This window comes from Chiloscyllium plagiosum, chromosome 32 (assembly GCF_004010195.1).
Source record: "Chiloscyllium plagiosum isolate BGI_BamShark_2017 chromosome 32, ASM401019v2, whole genome shotgun sequence".
NCBI classification, from domain to species: Eukaryota; Metazoa; Chordata; class Chondrichthyes; order Orectolobiformes; family Hemiscylliidae; genus Chiloscyllium; species Chiloscyllium plagiosum.
In genome coordinates, this window is record NC_057741.1 from 33,168,430 (window position 1) to 33,188,456 (window position 20,027).

At 39.5% G+C, this 20,027-nt stretch overlaps 1 protein-coding gene across 9 annotated transcripts in view; it reads left to right on the forward strand.

Moving 5' to 3' along the window:
- Positions 1-20,027, forward strand: part of ccser1 (coiled-coil serine-rich protein 1) — a 1,299,391-nt gene that overhangs the window by 682,399 nt on the left and 596,965 nt on the right. For 8 of the 9 annotated variants that reach the window (XM_043674391.1, XM_043674392.1, XM_043674396.1 and 5 more), the window contains one exon: positions 4,451-4,528. In XM_043674391.1, coding sequence (XP_043530326.1) covers positions 4,451-4,528 — 78 coding nt within the window. Of the gene's footprint in view, positions 1-4,450; positions 4,529-18,058; positions 18,179-20,027 lie in introns of those variants that run through there. The other variant, XM_043674399.1, reaches the window with a different exon arrangement.

A 20,027-nucleotide genomic window follows, 5' to 3' on the forward strand; every position in this document is an offset into this window, starting at 1 on the left:
ATTGGATCATTGGCATTGGAAGGGCTGGGAAGGGGCGAGGGCTTGTTTTGGTAACTGTCTGACCAATGGAATATCTGGGCCAATGCTTCCAATTCCCTGAGTGCAAATTGTTTATGAAATTACTGAGTAATACTATTGAAAGAAGTTTAAGTAAAGCCTTTTACTAAATTCACATTTAGTAAACTAATGAATGCATGCTTCATTTGAGTTTGTTGTGCACCTCTCAATTCATGAAGCAAGGGAGTAAATATTAGTGCTAAATGTCATTTGCCTTTTTTTTGAAGAGATTCTTGCATTCAAGAATCATAGAATCATGGAATGATTGGAGAACATAAGGAGTCCATTCAGCCTTGAATCGTAGAGTTTACAGCACAAAAAGATACCCTTTGATCATAATGTTTTCATCAGTCATCAAACATCCATCTATTCTTGTCCCATTTTCCAGGACCTGGCCTGTTGCGTTGTATACTATGGCATTTCAAAGTGTTCATCTAAATACCTCTTAAGTACCTTGAGGATTCTTGGGTCTACTATCCGTTTAGACAATTAAGTCAGATATAAACAATCCTCTAGGTGAAAAACATTTTCTCATATCCCCTCTAAACCTCCAAATCCTTTCCTTAAAACTTTGCCTCTGGTTATGACCCTTCTACTAAGGGCAAGGTTTTTTTTCCTATTTACTTTGTCTATGCTCCTCAGAATTTTGTACACTTCAACCAGCACACCAGCACCTCTACTCCAGCAACCTTACCCTTTTCAAGCTATATGGAAAACAACCTTAGCCTACCTAGTCTCGCATCACAGTTGGAAATGCTGCAACCCAGATAATATCCTGGTGAATATTTTCTGTATCACTCTAGTGCAATCAGAGTGTGGTGACGAGAACTACAAACAGTGCTCTGTGTTACAACTCAGGGTAAACCCTCCTGCTTAATTTAAAACCAGCAACACAAAAAACATTTATCCCGTGCAGTAATCTCTCAAATTTCAAGAGGCCAAGAACTATGTAAAGTAAAAATTAACAACTTTAAATATTCTCGGTTATACTTTAAGAAATAACTAACAACTTCACAGGATCGTCAATTATCCGAATATCAATTATCCGAATTTCGGATTACCCAAAGAAGATCTCAAGGTCCAGATAGAAACATTACATGAAAGAGGTGTTTCCAACACTGATTGTGTCTTTTGCTTGCAATGATTAAGAAATGAACTTGGCTTACTGAAATGTTGCCGAGAACAGATCTGGACATTGATGGGAGCCCAGGCATCATCTCCAAATAACTGATGTCCCGCCCTCTCTCTCTTTCCCTCTCCACACTTTCCCTGGAGTTCTACACAGGGGTGTACCCTAAACCCCCTTCCCCAGATAACATTGTCCTGTACAGGGCAAAGACAAAACTAGACAAATTGTTGCAGTTAAACGTTGTGTGTGTGTGCGCGCTATTTTGAGACTCACCCTCAAAAGGCAGCAGCAGTCTTGCTGTTGGTGTCCAGTTCGGCAGCCACAGAGGGGGGCGCGAATGGGTAGCCTAATGGGGTGTGTGGGGGCGCATGGGGTGTGGGGAGTCAGAGTGGACGGGGGTTGGGGTTGGATGCAGTTGGGGGCGCAGATAGGGGGCGGCGCTCACACGCGGTGTGCTGCTGCCTAGTTTCCTGAATGGGGAGGGGACTTAGCAAGTGCTCGCTGTGTCAATCCCACTGATGCGGGTGGGGCAGGAGGCTTCAACAATGCTGCAGGTCCCTTACACATGTGTGTGTGTCTGTGTCTGTATCTGCTCAGAAACAAACCCTGAGACAGAGAGAGGGAGCAAGGCAGGCAGAGCAAGGAAAAAAAAACTTCAGAAAACTCCGAGCCCCAGAGGAAAGGCATTGAATCAATTAACTGAATAATCAAACCCATCTCATTTGGATAATTGAGGTTCCTCTGTCTTTACAATTCCATCCTCTAACCTATGTTTTACCTTTCCTTCTATAATACTAATCCAACAAAACTCCCAATTAAGATTTATAGAAAAATCGAAATTTTAAAACCAGCCAGCCGTCGAATCTTCTCTTTATCTTCGTCGATATATTGGCTCTTCAGGTCAGTGTTGAGGTTTTTCTCTGTGCAAACTCCTTCTCTAGACAGGTACCTCTCAGAGGGTTCTGACTAGCAGTTTACATCTGTTGGTCTGGTGGCAGTTCTTCTCCCACCTGTTCAATTTTCCCCTGTCTTATACCCCAAAGCATCGGATTGTGTCATTGGCTTTTCAAATTGACAATATACTCAATTCAAGCTTGATTGGAATTTGTTTTTTTTTCAGGGTATTATTTAAATTGATTGGCTGAATTTGAATCTGTTTTGTCATTTCCAGGCAACTAGCTACCCTAGCAGCTGGAGCACATGTTACATTGTGTCATATTGAGAACACTTGGTGCTGTCACTTCTAGCTGTTACTTTCTTAAGGGTATAGTACACCCACATCTTCATAAAACTCTGTTATATAAAACTCTGATTGGTTTCGCTCAGTTGGCTGGATGGTTGGTTTGTGAAGCAGTCCGATGCCAGCAACATGGATTTAATTCCCATCACTGACTGAGGTTAGCATGAAGAACTCTTCTTCCCAACATTTCCCTCACCTGAGGTATGGTGGCCCTCAGGTTAAATCACTATTAGCTGTTTCTCTAAGAATATGGTCACACAACAGCAACATGTACAGCTCTATCATAACACCCTCACTTTTGTATTCAACATCTTGATTAATAAAGGCAAGCATCCCATATCTCTTCTTAACCACCTCATTTACCAGTCCTGCTGCTTTAAAGATCTGTGGATATGCTCACCAAAGTCCCTCTGATCCCCTGTACTTCCTAAGTTCCATCATACTCTCTTGCTTTGTTAGTGTATCCATTCTAATTACAGGAGTGGTTCAGCTACATCGAATGGTATTGGATTTGAATGTTCTTATTGACTGAGCACTGCATGCTCAAACTCTATCATGGGTTTCCTCTCTGAGACACCTTTAATTTATTATGGGATGAGAACTAATCACAACCTCCAGTCTACACATGACATTAAAAAACCTTCACAATAATGATACTTGAAAGCTGCAGAAAAACAAATGAATAACTCAATAGGAACAAGAATCCAGCATCGACAGTTGTAGCAGTAGAGACTCTGTTCACTCTTCTGTGACTAAAAGGGCAGGAAGATAATTGAGGTATATATCTCTGGAGCTGCTAGTTATCACATCTTCAGTTCGCATAATAGCATTCTTGTTTATTTAGTGTTGTTAAAAGGGAAACAAAAGCGTGGGTGAGATTACTGCATGATCAATATTGGGGGAATGCTGCACTGCCAGAGGTGCTGTATTTCAAATGAGATGTTAAACCCCGTCTGTGGCAGAGATTTTATGACAGTACTTTGAAGAACAGGCGATTTATCTGCAGTGACCTAGCAGTAGTGGTTGTGGGGTGCGGTGGAGGGTGGGGATGGTGGTATAACAGTCCTGTCACTGGACTAGAGGCCCAGGCCAATGTGGGGCACAGGTTCACATCCTGCCTTAGTAACACTTAATAAGTCTGGAATACAGATTAGGTTCCCCACAGTGTGGAAACAGGCCCTTCAGCCAAACAGGTCCACACCGACCCTCCGAAGAGCAACCACTCGGACCCATTCCCCTATATTCACCCCTGACTAATGCACCTAACACTACAGGCAATTTAGCAAGGCCAATTCACCTAACCTGTTCATCTTTGGCCTGTGGGAGGAAACCAGAGCACCCGGAGGAAACACATGCAGACACGGGGAGAATGTGCAAACTCCACACAGACAGTTGCCCAAGATTGGAATTGAACCTGGGTCCTTGGCTCTGTGAGGCAGCAGTGCTAACCACTGAGCCACCATGCCACCCCAGCCTAAATAATGGTAGCATTTTGTTTTTGCACAGGCCATTAGTTTCACTTTTGTCCTTTCGGGAAGGGAATCTGCTGTCCTTATCTGGTCTGGCTTACATGTGATTCCATACCCACAAAAATGTGGTTGACTCTCAACTGTCCTTTGAAATGATCTAGCAAGCTACTCGATTCAAGGACACTGAGGGATGGGTAACAAATGCTAGTCTTGCGAGGGATTTACACATCCCATGAAAGGATGTGGTCAAAGAAGTTTTTAAATTAACAACATGTAAATTGGTCCGATCAACCTTTCATTTTTGGAGCCTGCTGTGTACGAATTGACTCCCAGATCTCCTTCATCACAAAAGTGATGAGAGTTGAAAGGTACTTAATCGCCTGTAGAGTGCTTCAAGAGATCTCATGTGGCATGAAAGGGGTGCGAGCACAATGTTATCTGTTTACTTGTCAGAAAGGTAGGTTTGTCCGAAGAAAATGAAATGTGAAATCACTAAGTGATGTCACTCACCATCTTGTATGAAGTGTATTTGATGGTCTTTCCTTTTTGTTTCAGAGTGTGGAGATGAGTCCTGCCAGCAGCACGCATTCGCTTCCAGTCAGTCCCATCACTGAGATGCCCATTCCTTTTAAGGTAGGATAAACAATTGGATCTTGCGTAAAGGTGAGCTCAGTGGGAATTTCTATAATAAATTCACATATATCACATTTGTTGAATCCATAAATGCATGCAGTCAAACAGTTGACAAGTTTCAAATTTAGCAGAAAGACTGGGAAGCTTGGGCCAATACAATCCATACAATCATTTATGATGGAATTTCCTTGTTGGCAGAAAGCCTCAAACATGCTGCTTACAACAGCTCATTGTAATTTCGCAGAAGATGGGCTTGGACCTGAATGTGGGTAAAAGAGGTTTTATGAATGCATTTGATCCTTGATGAAATTGAAAGAAGTGAAATGGATAATCCAAATTGATTTAGCTTATTATTTAATAGTATAAAAGTTTATAACTTATCATTAACATTGCTGGAGACTGGAGTTCTGAGGGAGAGGTAAATTGGTTTTTGGTATTCAGTTCTTACCTGGTGCCTTTTTAAGGGCCAGAGTTTGTTTTATTTTAGCAATGGATCAAAACACCATTTCCACAACATCATGTAACTTAAGCTAAATGTCTAGAGGAACTATCTGGTGGGATAATTACTGACATGTTTACTAAGTGGAGCTTTTCTAACTCGGAGAAATACAAAGAGGGGCTAAAGGCCAGACGCAATTTCAAGTCTGAAGAAAAATTCAACACCAACAGAGATGCTGTTTGGTAGCCTCAAAGTCAGAGAAAAATCAATACTTTAGCCTGCCTGAAACTGACAACCGGAAGCAGCAGAGACAGACCACTATAAACACCGGAGGAAACATCAAAGAAGCGCTTCGCAGGAGGCTCCCAAGCACTGATGATGTCGCCTAGCCAGGGGACGAAACGTTTGCAACAAAAACTTCTAGCTCGGCGAACAGAACCACAACAACGAGCACCCGAGCTACAAATCTTCGCACAAACTTAATAATATCCTTCCTGAAGTAGGGTGAACAAAAATGTGGATAGTAACCTGGTATGTGTCAGGGCACACGTGACTGCAAGGATCCCTGGAATGTTATTGCAACTTTGTTTATAGCAGTTTAGGACTAGAGGGAGAAAACAAGACATTAGTTTAAAAAAAATCGAGGGTTAATGAGCTTTATAAACAAAAATTGATTCAAATGCTTTTGAGAAGTTCAAAGAAGACCAAACTGAAGTCAGTTACAAGAATGGTCCCTTCTGGAAATGGTGATTGTTAAGAGCTGTGAATGTAATATGTTGCCTTAGTGAAGGGTGTTATCTGTGAAATTTCAAGATGAGAAATGTTTTGTTAGAATCTGCTGACTATTAAAAACCTGAGGAAGGCTAAGCTCTAAGTTGTATAAATGGTTAAGAAAGAAGGCCTCACAACTCATGGAATCATTACTGAGAAGAAGCAGTTAAGTCAAGTCAAACATATAAGTTTGATATGGAAGCGAATTGTTTTCTGTACTTTGATCACTGTGAAATGATCATGTTGGAAAATGGATGGGACTTTGTTTCGCCATGTGTTTTGAAATCTTTAAAACTATGTTATATTTAGATCACTTGATTAGATTACTTACAGTGTGGAAACAGGCCCTGCGGCCCAAAAAGTCCACACCGATCCGTCGAAGCACAACCCACCCACACCCATTCCCCTACATTTACCCCTTTGCCTAACACCGCAGGCAATTTAGCTTGGCCAATTCACCTGACCTGCACATTTTTGGAAATGTGGGAGGAAACCGGAGGAAACCCACGCAGACACGGGGAGAATGTGCAAACTCCACACAGACAGTTACCTGAGTCGGGAATTGTTCCCGGGTCTCTGGAGCTGTGAAGCAGCAGTGCTGACCACTGTGCCATCGTGCCGCCCACTGATTTGGGTTATTTTACCATTTTTGCATGTAATAAACTTCTGTTTGACCATTAAAACCAAATCTGCGGTATTGTTTGCTGATGTTTCAGTGAAAAACGACCACTATAAAAATAAGCAAATTGTGATCGATCAAGCACATTTAGTTCTGGGATTTGACTTGTAAAGTATGACATCAGGTGGATCATTACATTTTTTTTCTTTGCATTATAAACAATATGGTTCTTTGTTAAAAATTCATCAGCAGCCTCTTGAATATGTTCATTGATTGATGACCATAGTAACCAAACTGAAGAAAATTAAAACTTATGGTCTGTCAAGACAGGTTTTACTCTGGAATATGACTTGTCCAACATTACCATCAGCTGGGATCATAACAGTGGCATTAAACAGATCAGTAAAAGATTGACAAAATTAACAAATAATTTACATTAGTAAAAGATGGATGTTAACCATAAGTAAGGATATGGGATGGAGCAAAGCTCACTGTGTATCAGGTACCATGGTTAGTTTCTGGAATGAAATGTGACAATCTCTTGAGAAGGAGGATATTAGGAAACTTTCAAGGAATGTTATATTGGTGAAGAGATGTTAAATGATTTTGATCTGTCTGCTTTAGGCAAGGGAGGCTAAATAAATGAAAATAACTTGTACAAGATATCATGAATGGTACTTTAATGAATGGATGATTGGATTTTGCTTCCAAGTGAGTGATTGGTTTATGGCATTGATAATGTCCCCTCTACAGCAAAGATACAAAAATGATAATTCTCAAAGTTAGCAACTGTGTGTGTCAGATTTTGTAGTTGCCTGGCCTCGTTAATTGTTAGGTCAATTCTGCACCCTTTAATTAAAAGATTCCTGCTTGAGAAGAAAGCTAGTCTATATCTAACAACTCTGGTATATTTACCTTAGTGTTAGCAAAGGCCATCAGTTGGTTTCCCAGCAGAATCTGAGTAGTTACTAAACTAATGATGTGGTAACAATCAACAGTAATGTCAATCAATAGTCAGGAGACAATTTATTCCTCGCAGAGTCATTTACTATGTTTACATTGCTTTTTGGAATCATTTATTTTTAAAATTAAAGCAGTTATGACAAACTGAAAAGTAAAACGTAGCCCAGAAAAGAATATTTTTATAAAAGTAAAATACTTCTGATGCTGCAGATCCTACATAAAATAATGAAGAGTTAGAGATAATCAAGGAGTCTGATAGCATGTGGAGCGGGAAAGAGTTTTGTTTCGAGTCCAGTGTGATTACACAAGGCATATTTTATGTAAATTCAGTCAGATTTTGTTTTGGGAAATTATGTATATGAACCAATTTTCATTTTAATGTGTAAGTTGTTTTTTCTTAAATTTAGAGGGTGTGTATGTTGCAAGAATCAAGCATTTTGTTATACTACTGTCTCCATTAAGGGGGTTAAAATAAAGTTGTTCAATAAGGATAGCCAGCTGTTTATCTTCTTGGTGAATTTTCCTCAGAACAAGATACAACATAAGGAGGCTCTTGTGGTAGAGAAGTAGTTGTCTGCAATTCTGAGCGAAGAGACCTCCATTCAAATGTCACCTGCCCCAGAGGTACGTAATAATATCTCTGAACAGGTTGATTGGGTCTCTTGTAGTGTAATGGTAGTATCCCCTACCTCTTGTGCAAGTCCCACCAGCTCCAAAGTTGCATTATAACATGTTTGAACAGTGTATTTTGAGAATATCGAACTACACAGCAAAGGGCAACATAGACTGGATAGAAAAGGACAATTAGAGTGGAGCCCCTTGTGCATCTTGGAGCAATTCTGGAAGAAGAAGTTAGGATTGTGCCTTTGAACAGGCTCCAGAGCTATTAGGACAGACACTGATGAACGATTTTGTTTGATGTGAGAAGTACATAATGTAGTGTAATCAGTATTATGACACTGGGTAAACTCTCCTGCTTAATTTAAAACCAGCAACACAGAAAAGATTTATCCCATGCAGTAATGTGCAAAACTTTGAGTAGCCAAGAACTATGTAAAGTAAAAATTAACAAACTTTATTTCTTAAAGTATAACTGAGAATAATTAACTAACCACTATTTACTACTTCTTTCTCTAACCTATTTTTACCTTTCTTTCTATAATACTAGTCCAATAAAACTCCCAATTAAGATTTACAAACAACACTTCTTATCTCAAAACCAGGCAGTTGTAGGTTCTTGTCTTCGAATCTTCCTGTGTCTTCTTTTCTCCTTGTTAGGAATTTCTGCATCACAAGTTACTGATTGAAAAGGTACTTTGAAGAGGTTTTTTTTAAAGCAGTCTGGTATATGTTCAGCTTGGCAGTTCTCCTCTCAACTGTTCAATTTTCCCTCGGTCTTATATCCCAGAGCATTGGATTGCGTCATTGGCTTTTAAGATTGTCAATATGCTCAATTCAAACTTGATTGGAAATTGGCTTCTTTTTCGGGCTATATTTTAAACTGATTGGCTGAATTCAAATTTGTTTTTGCCTCCAAGCAATAAACACCCAGTGTTACATACATTGTTGACTTATTGAGAACACTTAGTGCTGTGTCTAGTAGTTCTGCTGCTTTTAACCCCCTTAAAGGTACACTCACATCTTTATAACATTAGAAATGAAATGTTAATGTGATAGTGCTGGAATAGTATCTACAAGTGAGAGATTTTCTGACAGACAACAGTATTATGTATAATATTATAAACAAAATAGTTTGCAAAGTGTGTTAGAGTCAGCCAGCAATCACTCATAGATAAGGGGAAACCTTTACGAGTCACATTATACCAGAAGAATTGAGAATAGTAGCCTGTCCAATGTGCAGAATAGAATCACTATGCCACAAGCCTTGTTGTAACACAAACTACATAACAAGGGCACTTAATATTTTAGCTTGTGCTTTAAGCCATTACTCACTGGGTACAGATCGGCAATATCTCAGGCTGTAGGTGTCTGCACATAACAAAAGATACCTGGAAATACATCACTTGGTTATGGTTTCATTGTTTTTAGTGAGAGTTTGCTGGCTGAAAATTAGCTGCTGTATTTCCAACATTCCAGTAATTACATTTCAACAATAGTTCAGAAAGTCCTAAGGTTGTGATGAATGTTTATATATATATGTGTGTGTGTGTGTCTGTGTGTATTTTGATTGTTTGTAACACAGTTTTAAAGCTATGGAATGATAATCATGTTTGTACCACAAATATCCAAGTTTCCTAAATCAAGCTTTACAAAACAATGTGCAAGCAGCTTCCCAGTGTAAAAATCATGCGTTTATCTGTTAGAAAGGTGATGTTTTACTAATTGAAGACTTTATTAGAGGAAATACATTTTGCATCATCAAGCCTATTGACTGTAAGCCATTCTGTGGGAAATTGTTTAACAACATTTCCAGTCTGTGATCTGTCCATTGGAAGTATTGTACAGAGAACTTAATTTGTGAAAGCAAGTTGTGTGTACATTTGTGAACACAAGACACTTAAAGCTGATTAATACGTGCTTAATCAATCACAGAATCGACATACAAATTATTTGCTAACAATTCTTTGGAAGGTACACCAGTGAGGTAGGACAGTTGTGAAAATTTAATGGAGATAATGGGTTATTTGTGAGAACTTGGCCCAAAGAATGAGTGAAACTATCATGTAGAGAAAAAATGGTAACAAGCTATTGTTCGAGTTTTATTTTGATTGCTTCATTTTGAGTGGACCACATTTTACAGTTAAGCTTTTTGGCTACTGTGCAACGTGTTTAATTTCTTTCCTGAATAAAACATCAAGCAGATACTTATAGAGAGAAGTGCCGCATTGTTTGAGAACATGATCAACAGAGACATAGAGATATACAGCACGGAAACAGACCCTTCAGTCCAACTTGTCCATGCTGACTAGATCTCCCAAGCCAATGTAGTCCCATCTGCCAGCATCCAGCCCATATCCCTCCAAACCCTTCCTATTTATATACTCATCCAGATGCCTTTTAAATGTTGCAATTGTACTAGCCTCCACCATTTCCTCTAGTAACCCATTCTATTTACGCACCACCCTCTGCATGAAAAAGTTGCCCCTTACGTGTCTTTTATATCTTTCCCCTCTCATCCTAAACCTATGCCCTCTAGTTCTGGATACCCCAATCCCAGAGAAAAGACTTTGTCTATTTACCGTATACATGCACCTCATGATTTTATAAGCCTCTAGAAGGTTACTCCTCAGCCTCTGATGGTCCAGGGAAAACAGCCCCAGCCTGTTCAGCCTCTCCCCATAGCTTAGGTCCTCCAACCCTGTCAACATCCTTGGTAATCTTTTCTGAATCCTTTCAAGTTTCACAGCATCTTTCCGATAGGAAGGAGTCCAGAATTGCATGCAATATTCCAAAAGTGGCCTAACCAAAGTCCTGTACACCTGCAATATGACCTTCTAAATCCTGTACTCAGTACTCTGATCAATAAAGGAAAGCATTCCAAACACCTTCTTCACTATCCTGTTTATCTGCAACTCCACTTTCAAGGAGCTATGAACCTGCACTCCAAGGTCTCTTTGTTCAGCAACACTCTTTAGGACCTTACCATTAAGTATATAAGTCCTACTAAGATTTGCTTTCCCAATATGCAGCACCTCGCATTTATCTCAATTAATAATAAGTCTGCCACTCCTCAGCTCATTGGCCCATCTGATCAAGATCCTGCTGTAATCTGAGATAACCTTCTTCACTGTGTACTACACCTCCAATTTTGGTGTCATCTGCAAACTTACTAATTATGCCTCTTATGCTCATATCAAAATCATTTATATAAATGATGAAAAGTAGTGGACCCAGCATCAATCCTTGTGGCACGCAGGCCTCCAGTCTGAAAAACAACCATCCACCATCACCCTCTGTCTTCTATCTTTGAGCCAGTTCTGTATCCAAATGGCAAGTTCTTCCTGTGTCCCATGAGATCTAACCTTGCTAACTAGTCTCCTGTGGGGAACCTTGTTGAATGTCCAACTGAAGTCCATTGAGATCACATCTACCGCTCTGCCCTCCTCAATCCTCTCTGTTACCTCTTCAAAAAACTCAAACAAGTTTGTGAGACATGTTTTCCCACGCACAAAGCCACGTTGACTATCCCTAATCAGTCCTTGCGTTTCCAAATACATGGAAATCCTGTCCCTCAGGATCCCTTCCAACAACTTGGCCACTGCTGATGTCTGGCTCATCGGTCCATAGTCCCCTGGCTTGTTCTTACCACCTTTCTTAAAAGTGGCACTACGTTAGCCAACCTCCAGTCTTCCAGCACCTCACCTGTGACCATTGATGATAATATCTTAGATTGAAGCGCATGTGTTACATGCTCTGTGGCCATCACCTGGAGGGGCTTGGTGGTATCTTATTTAGACTGGGTCTGCAGCAGGAAGAGGGAACCAACAAGAAGGACAAACATACTTTGCCTCATCCTTGTCAATCTGTCTATCACAGTATTAGTTAGTGCTTTATAGGACTTGTAGCTCTGACAATATTCCAGTAATAGTACTAAAGACTTGTATCCAAAACTTACCATGCCCTTAGCCTAGCTGTTTCAGTACAGTTTCAACACTGCCATCTACTTGACGGACATGCTATGTTCCATATACAGAAAGCAGGACAATTCCAACCTGGTCAACTATCATCCCATCAGTCTGTGTTGATCAATAGTAAAGTGATGGATGTGTCATCAACAATGCCATAAAGAAGTGTTTGCTTAGCAATAAGTAATCACTGACAATCAGTTTGGGTTCTGTCATGACCACTTGGCTCCTGACCTCATTACAGTCTTGGTTCAAACATGTATAAAAGACCTGGACCCCAGAAATGAGATGTGAGTGAATCGTCTTGAACTCAAGGCCGCATTTGACCAAGTGTGGCATCAAGGACCCTCATGAAACTAGAGTCAATAGGAAATGGGGGGAACCTCTGTCATGATTGGAGTGAAAGCTAGTGCAAAGGCCTGTCATTCTCACTCCAAGGCATTACTGTAGGAGTTTCTCAGTGGACCACAACTTCGACTGGGACAACACAACGATCATAGGATAAGCCAAACAGAGGACAGCCAGAGAATTTCTAGAAGCATGGCACTCATTAACTGACTTGATCAACAAATACATAGACCTGGACCCAATTATATAGGCCACGACAATGAATAACCAGAATCGGCAATCGGAAGCAGCAGGAACAGAACCAAATAAATTCCAGAAGACAGAGTACAGCAGCGATTCATAGGAGGCTCCAAAACACTGAAGTTGTCACATAAATAGGGAATGAAACATCTGCAAATCAACTTCCCAGCTCAGTGAACACACCGACAACTACGGCAACTGGTACCCGAGCTACAAATCGTGATGCAAACCTTGAATATAATACTATCCCTTCAATGTCACTGGGTTTCTTGTTTCAGATGTCATTGAGTGTGTTACTACCCGTCACTCGTGTGCATTCCAGATTGTAATCACTTGCTGTGTTAAAGAAAATATCCTTCTGACACTGTTTATTCTTTTGCCAATCACCTTAAATCATTGTCTTCTGGTTCTTGGTCCTTCTGCCAACAGAAACAGTTTCTCTCCAAACAAAGCCAAATGAGAGATTCCGCCTCCATTGGTTTTCCCTCCATTTCACTCCAGTGTGGATTTGCACCTAGTTTTACTGAGTTCACTCAGTCATTTTAAATTCTCTGACTGCCTGGGTGGGACTTAAACTCACATTGCCAGAATAAATATCCAGGCCTCTATATTCCTTGGCAATTTTATAACTAATTTATTAGCACACCCTGTGCCTCTTGTGAATTAAACATTACTCAGGGCATCTCGTTTTACTAACAAAAACAAAAATCAGAAGTTGCTGGAAAAGCTCAGCAAGTCTGGCAGCATCAGTGAAGAGAAATCAGAGTTAACATTTTGGGTCTGATCACCCTTCCTCAGTTCTAACTTTTCCCCTGCTTACTTAACCTATCAATATCTTTTTTACAAAATTGCTGGCATCCCTCTTGCAGCTTGCCTTTCTATCTATTTTGTGTCATCTGCAAATTTGTTTACTATACATTTGTTTCCTTCCTCTAAGTAATATTCTATGCAGTTGCTGTCCCACTATGGATCCTTGTGGAACCCCACTGATCACAGGTCGCCAACCTGAGGAAGAACCTCTCATTCCCACTCACCCTTTCTTGCCTATTAACCTGTCCTCTATCCACACCAATATACTACTTCCTTATGTAAAAGGCACTGACATGGAGCAGGAGGCCAATTGTGTGTCTGCGTATAACAAGTGAAGAAAACACACTTTCCTGTTCAGGATTGAAAAAGGGCTTCCACTGACTGTACAGCCATGGATGGATTTAGCCCAGTTTCACACGCAGTAATCATGCAACTAAGCAAAAGTGGAACAATGCAGATGTTGAAAGTCAGAATTTGCAAGAGACGTTCAGTCAGGGTTAACCTTTCAGGCTATTGGTTTTTCATCAGAAGCTTTAAAGAATAAACATACAGATAAACCTACAAAAAGACTATCATTAAAGAATTGAGGGCTCTGTACGTGAATGTATGTGGAATTCAAACCAAAACAGTTGAACCAAGAATGTGAATAGGCACAATTAAATATGATTTAGTAGGCATTATGGAGGCATGGATGCAGGATGACATGGGTTGGGATCTGATTCTGGACATTTAGGAAAGACAGGAAACTAGGGCAAGGTGGAGGTTTGGCTCTGTTAGTACACAATGATATTAGCACACTTGGGGAATTGGGGAGGAGTTGGGAGGAAATTATCTAAATTCAGGAAACCAGGCTGGAAACACTGTGTAGGTAAAGATGAGAAATCATTAATAAAAAGTTGCCAATGGCAGTGTAATACAGGCCCCTAGCAGTAGCCACATAGTAACTACATCATAAATAAAGAAATAATGGGAGCTTGTTAGAAAGGCACGGCAATAATCTTGGAATATTTTTATTTAAATTGCATGGAAAGTCAAAGAGGCAGAGGTAGTAGACAACAGTAGTACACTCGCCAACTTTAAGGACATTTAAATTGTCATTGGATAAACATATGGATGAAAATGGAATAGCATAGGATAGATGGTCTTCAGATTGGTACCACAGGTCAGTGCAACATTGAGGGCCGAAGGGTCTGTACAGCGTTGTTATGTTCTATGTAGTCTAAGTAGTCTAGAACAGGAGGGTGTAGAATTTTCTTGTTTAGGATAGCTTCTTGGAACAACATATTCTGGAGCTGACCATTGAGCAGGCAGGCTAGGCTAGACCTGGAATTGTGCTATGAGACAGGGTTAATTAATGATCTCACAATGAAGGCACCTCAGGTAGCCACAACTATAATATGATTGAATGTTGCATTCACTCTGTGGGAGAGAGGAGTTGGTCCAAGAATACTTTATAAAACGTATAAAAGAACAGTTATGAAGGCCAGAGGACAAAGCCAGCTAAAGCGAATGACAAATTGAGTGAAAGGATAAGTCATTAGAGATGCAATGGCAATCATTGAGGGGATATTTCAGAATACAGAAAATAGATGCATTCTAATGATTAAGAAGAATTCCAATGGACTGACCCAATATACATGAATTAAAAGAAGGGCAGCCTCTTGCCTCACATTCATCATTTAAGGCTTTTCTTAAAACTGAGATCTTGATCATCTGATATAACTCATCCTTAAAAGGCTCAATGTCATTTTTTTCAAAATGCTCCTGAAAAGTTTAATTGCCATAAGGGTGCTGTAGGTATTGAAGCTGGTGCTGAGGTGCAGTAGTAATCTCGCTAGGCTCTCGAGGTGATCATAATATATTAAGTTGATTTAAAATATCTATAAGTTATTGCTGAACGAAAGGTTGTGGACTGGAAATATTAACTGTGTTTCTCACTTTACAGATATTGCTTAAACCACTGAGTGTTTCTAGAAAATGCAGTAAACTGAAACAGAAGCAGAAACTTCTGGAAATATTGCTGAAGGGTGACTGGAACAAAAATGTTAACTTGGCTTTGTCTCCACAGATGCTGCCAGATCTGCTGAGTTTTTCCAACAATTCTGCTTTTGTTTCTGATTTTCAGCATCTGCAGTTTTTTTTTGTTTAATGGAGTAAACTGTGTGGTTGAGATTTTCTTGGTGACATTATGGAAACAGAGTCATATAGCATGAAAATAGACCCTTTGGTTCAACTCGTCTGTGCTGACCAGATCTGAACTGATCCCATTTGCCAGCATTTTGCCAATATGCCTCTAAACCCTTCCTACTCACATACCCATTGAAATGCCTTTTATATGGAGCAGCGCGGTGACTCAATGGTTAGCAGTGCTGCCTCACAGTGCTAGGGATCTGGGTTCAATTCCACCCTCAGCTGTATGGAGTTTGTACATTCTCCCCGTGACTGCATGGGTTTTCTCTGGGTGCTCTGATTTCCTCCCACAGTCCAAAAATGAGCAGGTTAGGTGAATTGGCCATGCTAAATTGCCACATGGTGTCCAGAGATGTGCAGGCTATATGAATAACCATGGGAAATACAGGGTTATGGGGGTGAGGAGGGGTGGTATGGGTCTGGATGAACACTCATTGGAGGGTCGGTGTGAACTCAATGGGTCAAATGGCTCCCTGAGTGTGCCTTTGGATTAATAGAGCAAAATTTGAGAAAAGCAGCATCAGAAAATCAAATCAGCAAATTTGTACCCTCATTCCGTTCACATAGCCAAAGGACAGCAGGATGAATTTGGCCTGAGAGTTTTGTGATATTTTATCTAAATTATTCATCTTTTGCAAATGGCAACCCCAGGAATAATCACAGTTCATGAAAGTTACAGTTGCTTAAATAAGTAATAACTTAGTTGTACAGGTCCTTTAAGTAGGTACTCTGATTAAAAATAAATAGAATGAATTATTTTGTATCTCTATTCAGGTAGACATGTGCACACAATTAATTTGCAATAGCATTATTGAAACCAAAGGACACATTGGTACAGTGGGAGGTAACTTGGCTATGGACCGCTAATGTTGGATATAGTGTAGGACTGATGCAGTTGATGGAGTCTGTGACCTACATAATAAACAGCAGCACATAGATGCCATACACAAGCTCCCAGCCTAGTCAGAATGGATAGATTAAGTTAATCCAAAGATAAATTTTTAATCATCTAAGTGAATTTGTCAGCATTCATACTTGTATTAACTATTAATTATTACAGTGTAACTGAGATTTTAACTTGAATGGAATTTTCTACTGTTATAATGTTACAAGAATTTGATATGATTACTGCTTTGTACTCAGGAGTATGTTGTATGATTTTGCTGCAAGTACTTCTGTTGTGTTACTGCATTCCCCATCTGCTACTGCATTGCTCTCAAGTATCTTGCTCTTTTGGCCCTTTTTATCATTATCCATATTTTATGGTCAGCCAAGATCGGACACTCCCAGCTGCTCTTTATATTTACAACTTCCCACAAATTTTGTGCAGTTTAAATGAAAACTGACCATCACCAGGAATCTAACGGTGCCACAAACACCCTCAACAGTGGATCTGGGATTTGTCCAGACAGCAGTGTCAAGCAGTCTGACTAAAAATATTTCAGTGGAACATACAGAGTCTAAATTGGAAGTGCGAATTGGAATATTTAATTAAATGTCATAAAAGTTACAAAATAAAAAGAGGAAAAGGAAGAGACTAAGGAAGATAAATGGGACAGAAATAGAAAGTTGTTTTAAATCTCCAATAATAATTAAAATTTGAAATAAATGTTGTTTGTTGGTAACAAAGAATTATTAGGCTGATATACAATCTTGAATATGCTTGAATGTACAAGTCTTATCTCTTTCTGTTGTGTTTAGTAGTTATCTTTTGGGTAAGTTCAGCTACTCCACTGTGTTCCGTGTTATTTTGATGTCGAGTTTTTTTGTCAGGTATTTGTATGGCAACGCTTGTGGATCAGAAGGCCAACTAGAAGAGAAAGCTCCTGATGCTTGTGTTTAGGTCTGAGCTGTGGCTTAGTTTTGAGCCTTCCCTCCTCCTGAATCTGGAAGTTGGTTCAAGTTCTATTGCAAGACTTGAGCATAAACTGAAGGAGAGCTGTTCCAATGGAGAGTCTGGATTGTCAATGCACCATTAAGTCAAGGCACCACCTGCTCTTTCAGTTAAATTGAAAGATCCCAGGACATTATTTTGATGAAGATTAAAGTTATCTCCAGTATTCTGGGCAATACTTATCCCTTAGTCATCACATTAAGCAGATTACCTGGTCATTATAACACTGCTGTTTGTGGTATTCACTGTGCTTAAACTGACGGCCATATGGTTGACATTACAACAGTGACAACACTTCAAAAGTGTTTAATTAGTGGGTGTCATATCAATGCAAGGCTTTCTTCTTCTTAACTGCGTGTGTGCTCAAAACAGTAGTCGCCGTCTTGTTTCTCTATCATACTGTTAGCCTCCCTTCTATTACTATTACAAAATATGAATTTGCATGCTGCAGAGAGTTAGGACTACGTTAACAGTGTAACAACATTGGATTCTTTTAACATTGGGCGTTTTGTTCTTGCATTTGACAGTCAATCTGTTCACCCATAAATGGAACATCATAAGTCCAGGAACCTCATTCTTACAGCTCAAAAATTGTGGTTGAAGTTTTTTTCAACGTTTATAAAACTTTTTCTTTCCGCTTTTTCAGTTCAGTCTCTTGCTTTTTTCTCAGAGAACTCAAGGAGAAGAACAACGTTTGCATTTGAGATCAGTGTGTGGTTTTGTTCCTAAACATCAAACAACAGGGCAGCAGGAGTTCTAATTTACAGGCCGATGTCAACATGGAATTCCCGTAAAAATGTCATGACAGTTGTTGACTTTTGCGTTGAAAGAACTCGGCGGGGGTTGGGGGGTGCACAGAGAATAAACAGGAAAGTCTCTGGATATAGGTTTTACTCAATTTCGTGTCCTTGCTCCAAAAACAACCTTGTACAATTCCTTAAGTTGAAAAATTGCATCAAGGAGTCCAAGTAAATCATTTTTACAAGTGCAGTCAAAAATATCAACAGAGGTTGAAGGCATGAATGCTTCTTGTGGATTAAAATGTTCATCAAATTCATGAGCATAACCTTTTGACTCATTCATTAGTATAATGCTTCTGACCCGTCAGTTCATCCTCACCTCTAAACTGTAAATTATCTCAAACGTTTTTCTGTGGAGTATTCTCTCCCTATCTATTCCCCATTGGTCAGCAACACTCAGCTTCCTGTTAAAACCGTGCATTTTCAGAGACTTGTTTTTAATTAAAATTTTGCATTTTCCCTTGGTTCTACTTAAGATAGCACTAACTTGCTTTTAAGACTCCATATTAACTTTGTCTCTAATAGAGCATTCTAGAAATAATAGTTGCCTATACAAAAAAAATATGCCTCTGTTCTGCAAAAGGTAGGATACAGGAATGATACAGCATAGGAGGAGGCCATTCTTTTCATCATGTTTATACCAGCCCTTCAAAAGAGCTATCTAATTTATCCAGTACAAGTGCACTTTTCCTATAGTCTTGTGAATTCCAGCTGTATTCCTAATCTTTTGAATATTTAATCAGCCAAAGTATTTCTTCAAAGAATATTTGTTTTCAAAATCTCACTCTTGTCAGTCACATTTTAAGCAGAGGTAGTGGTGTGGTGGTGTATAATCCAAAGAACCAGGTTTATATTCTGGGGACCACGTGTCATTAGGAATGGGCAACAAGTGCTGGTCTTGCCAGCAGCACCCGCATCTCTGTAAAACGGAAGCTGTCTCAGGTTCCATTTGCTGAATTTGTCACAGGATATTAATAATTACTTGAAATACGGAGATAGCAAGCTGCATTATGAGAATGTGGAACAAGTGACTGTATGAGCTCTATTAGTATAATGCTTATGCCTTGAATATCCTTATAGAAACAAAATGAAACTATTAAGTAACAAATCGATTCCAGTTCTGTATGGTGAAGGCTTTTTTGAAACTGTGAACCCTCGCTTTTCACCAAGGTAGAATGTGATCGAAAGATAAACTTGGAAGATGGTGGGCGTGAACTTCCTTCTGTGTGTCCTACTTTGGGAAACTATATAAGTTCTTTCAACATCTGTTATCCTTGGCAGGACATTCCTGTTGCTATAATTAGACCTGTTCAGTGTAAATTCCCAAATTGTGTGAAGGCAATCGCACAGTTCATGAAAGAGAACATTCCATTTCACACAGCACAAGGTGCATTTAGGGAGTGCACAAATAGCTCTGTCATTTATCCTCCACCTTTTGATAGCCCTTCTTGTTCTTTGCTTCTATTAATACACTACCAGTAACCTAAATATTGGCTAAATTTAACACTTTGAGCAGTAGCTAATAACACTAAGCTGGGACCTAGAGCAGCAAATTAGGCAGAAATACATCAAACATCTGAACTGAATTCTTTCTGTTAATCTTTGATTATTGTGACAATATTATTTTGAAGTATTCTAGATGGTGCTCTCATTTTGCATTGTTACACAAGGTGAAAAATTGGCAAATAGATGATGCAAAATACCACACATAAACACGTATAGTTGGTTTGTGTGATGTTTGTGATGTGTATGAGCACAAATACTTAATAATTACAGCAAAACAATCAATTCAGGTTAACTTGCCTAATCTCATATGTTGCTTTGATTTTCAAGGTCACA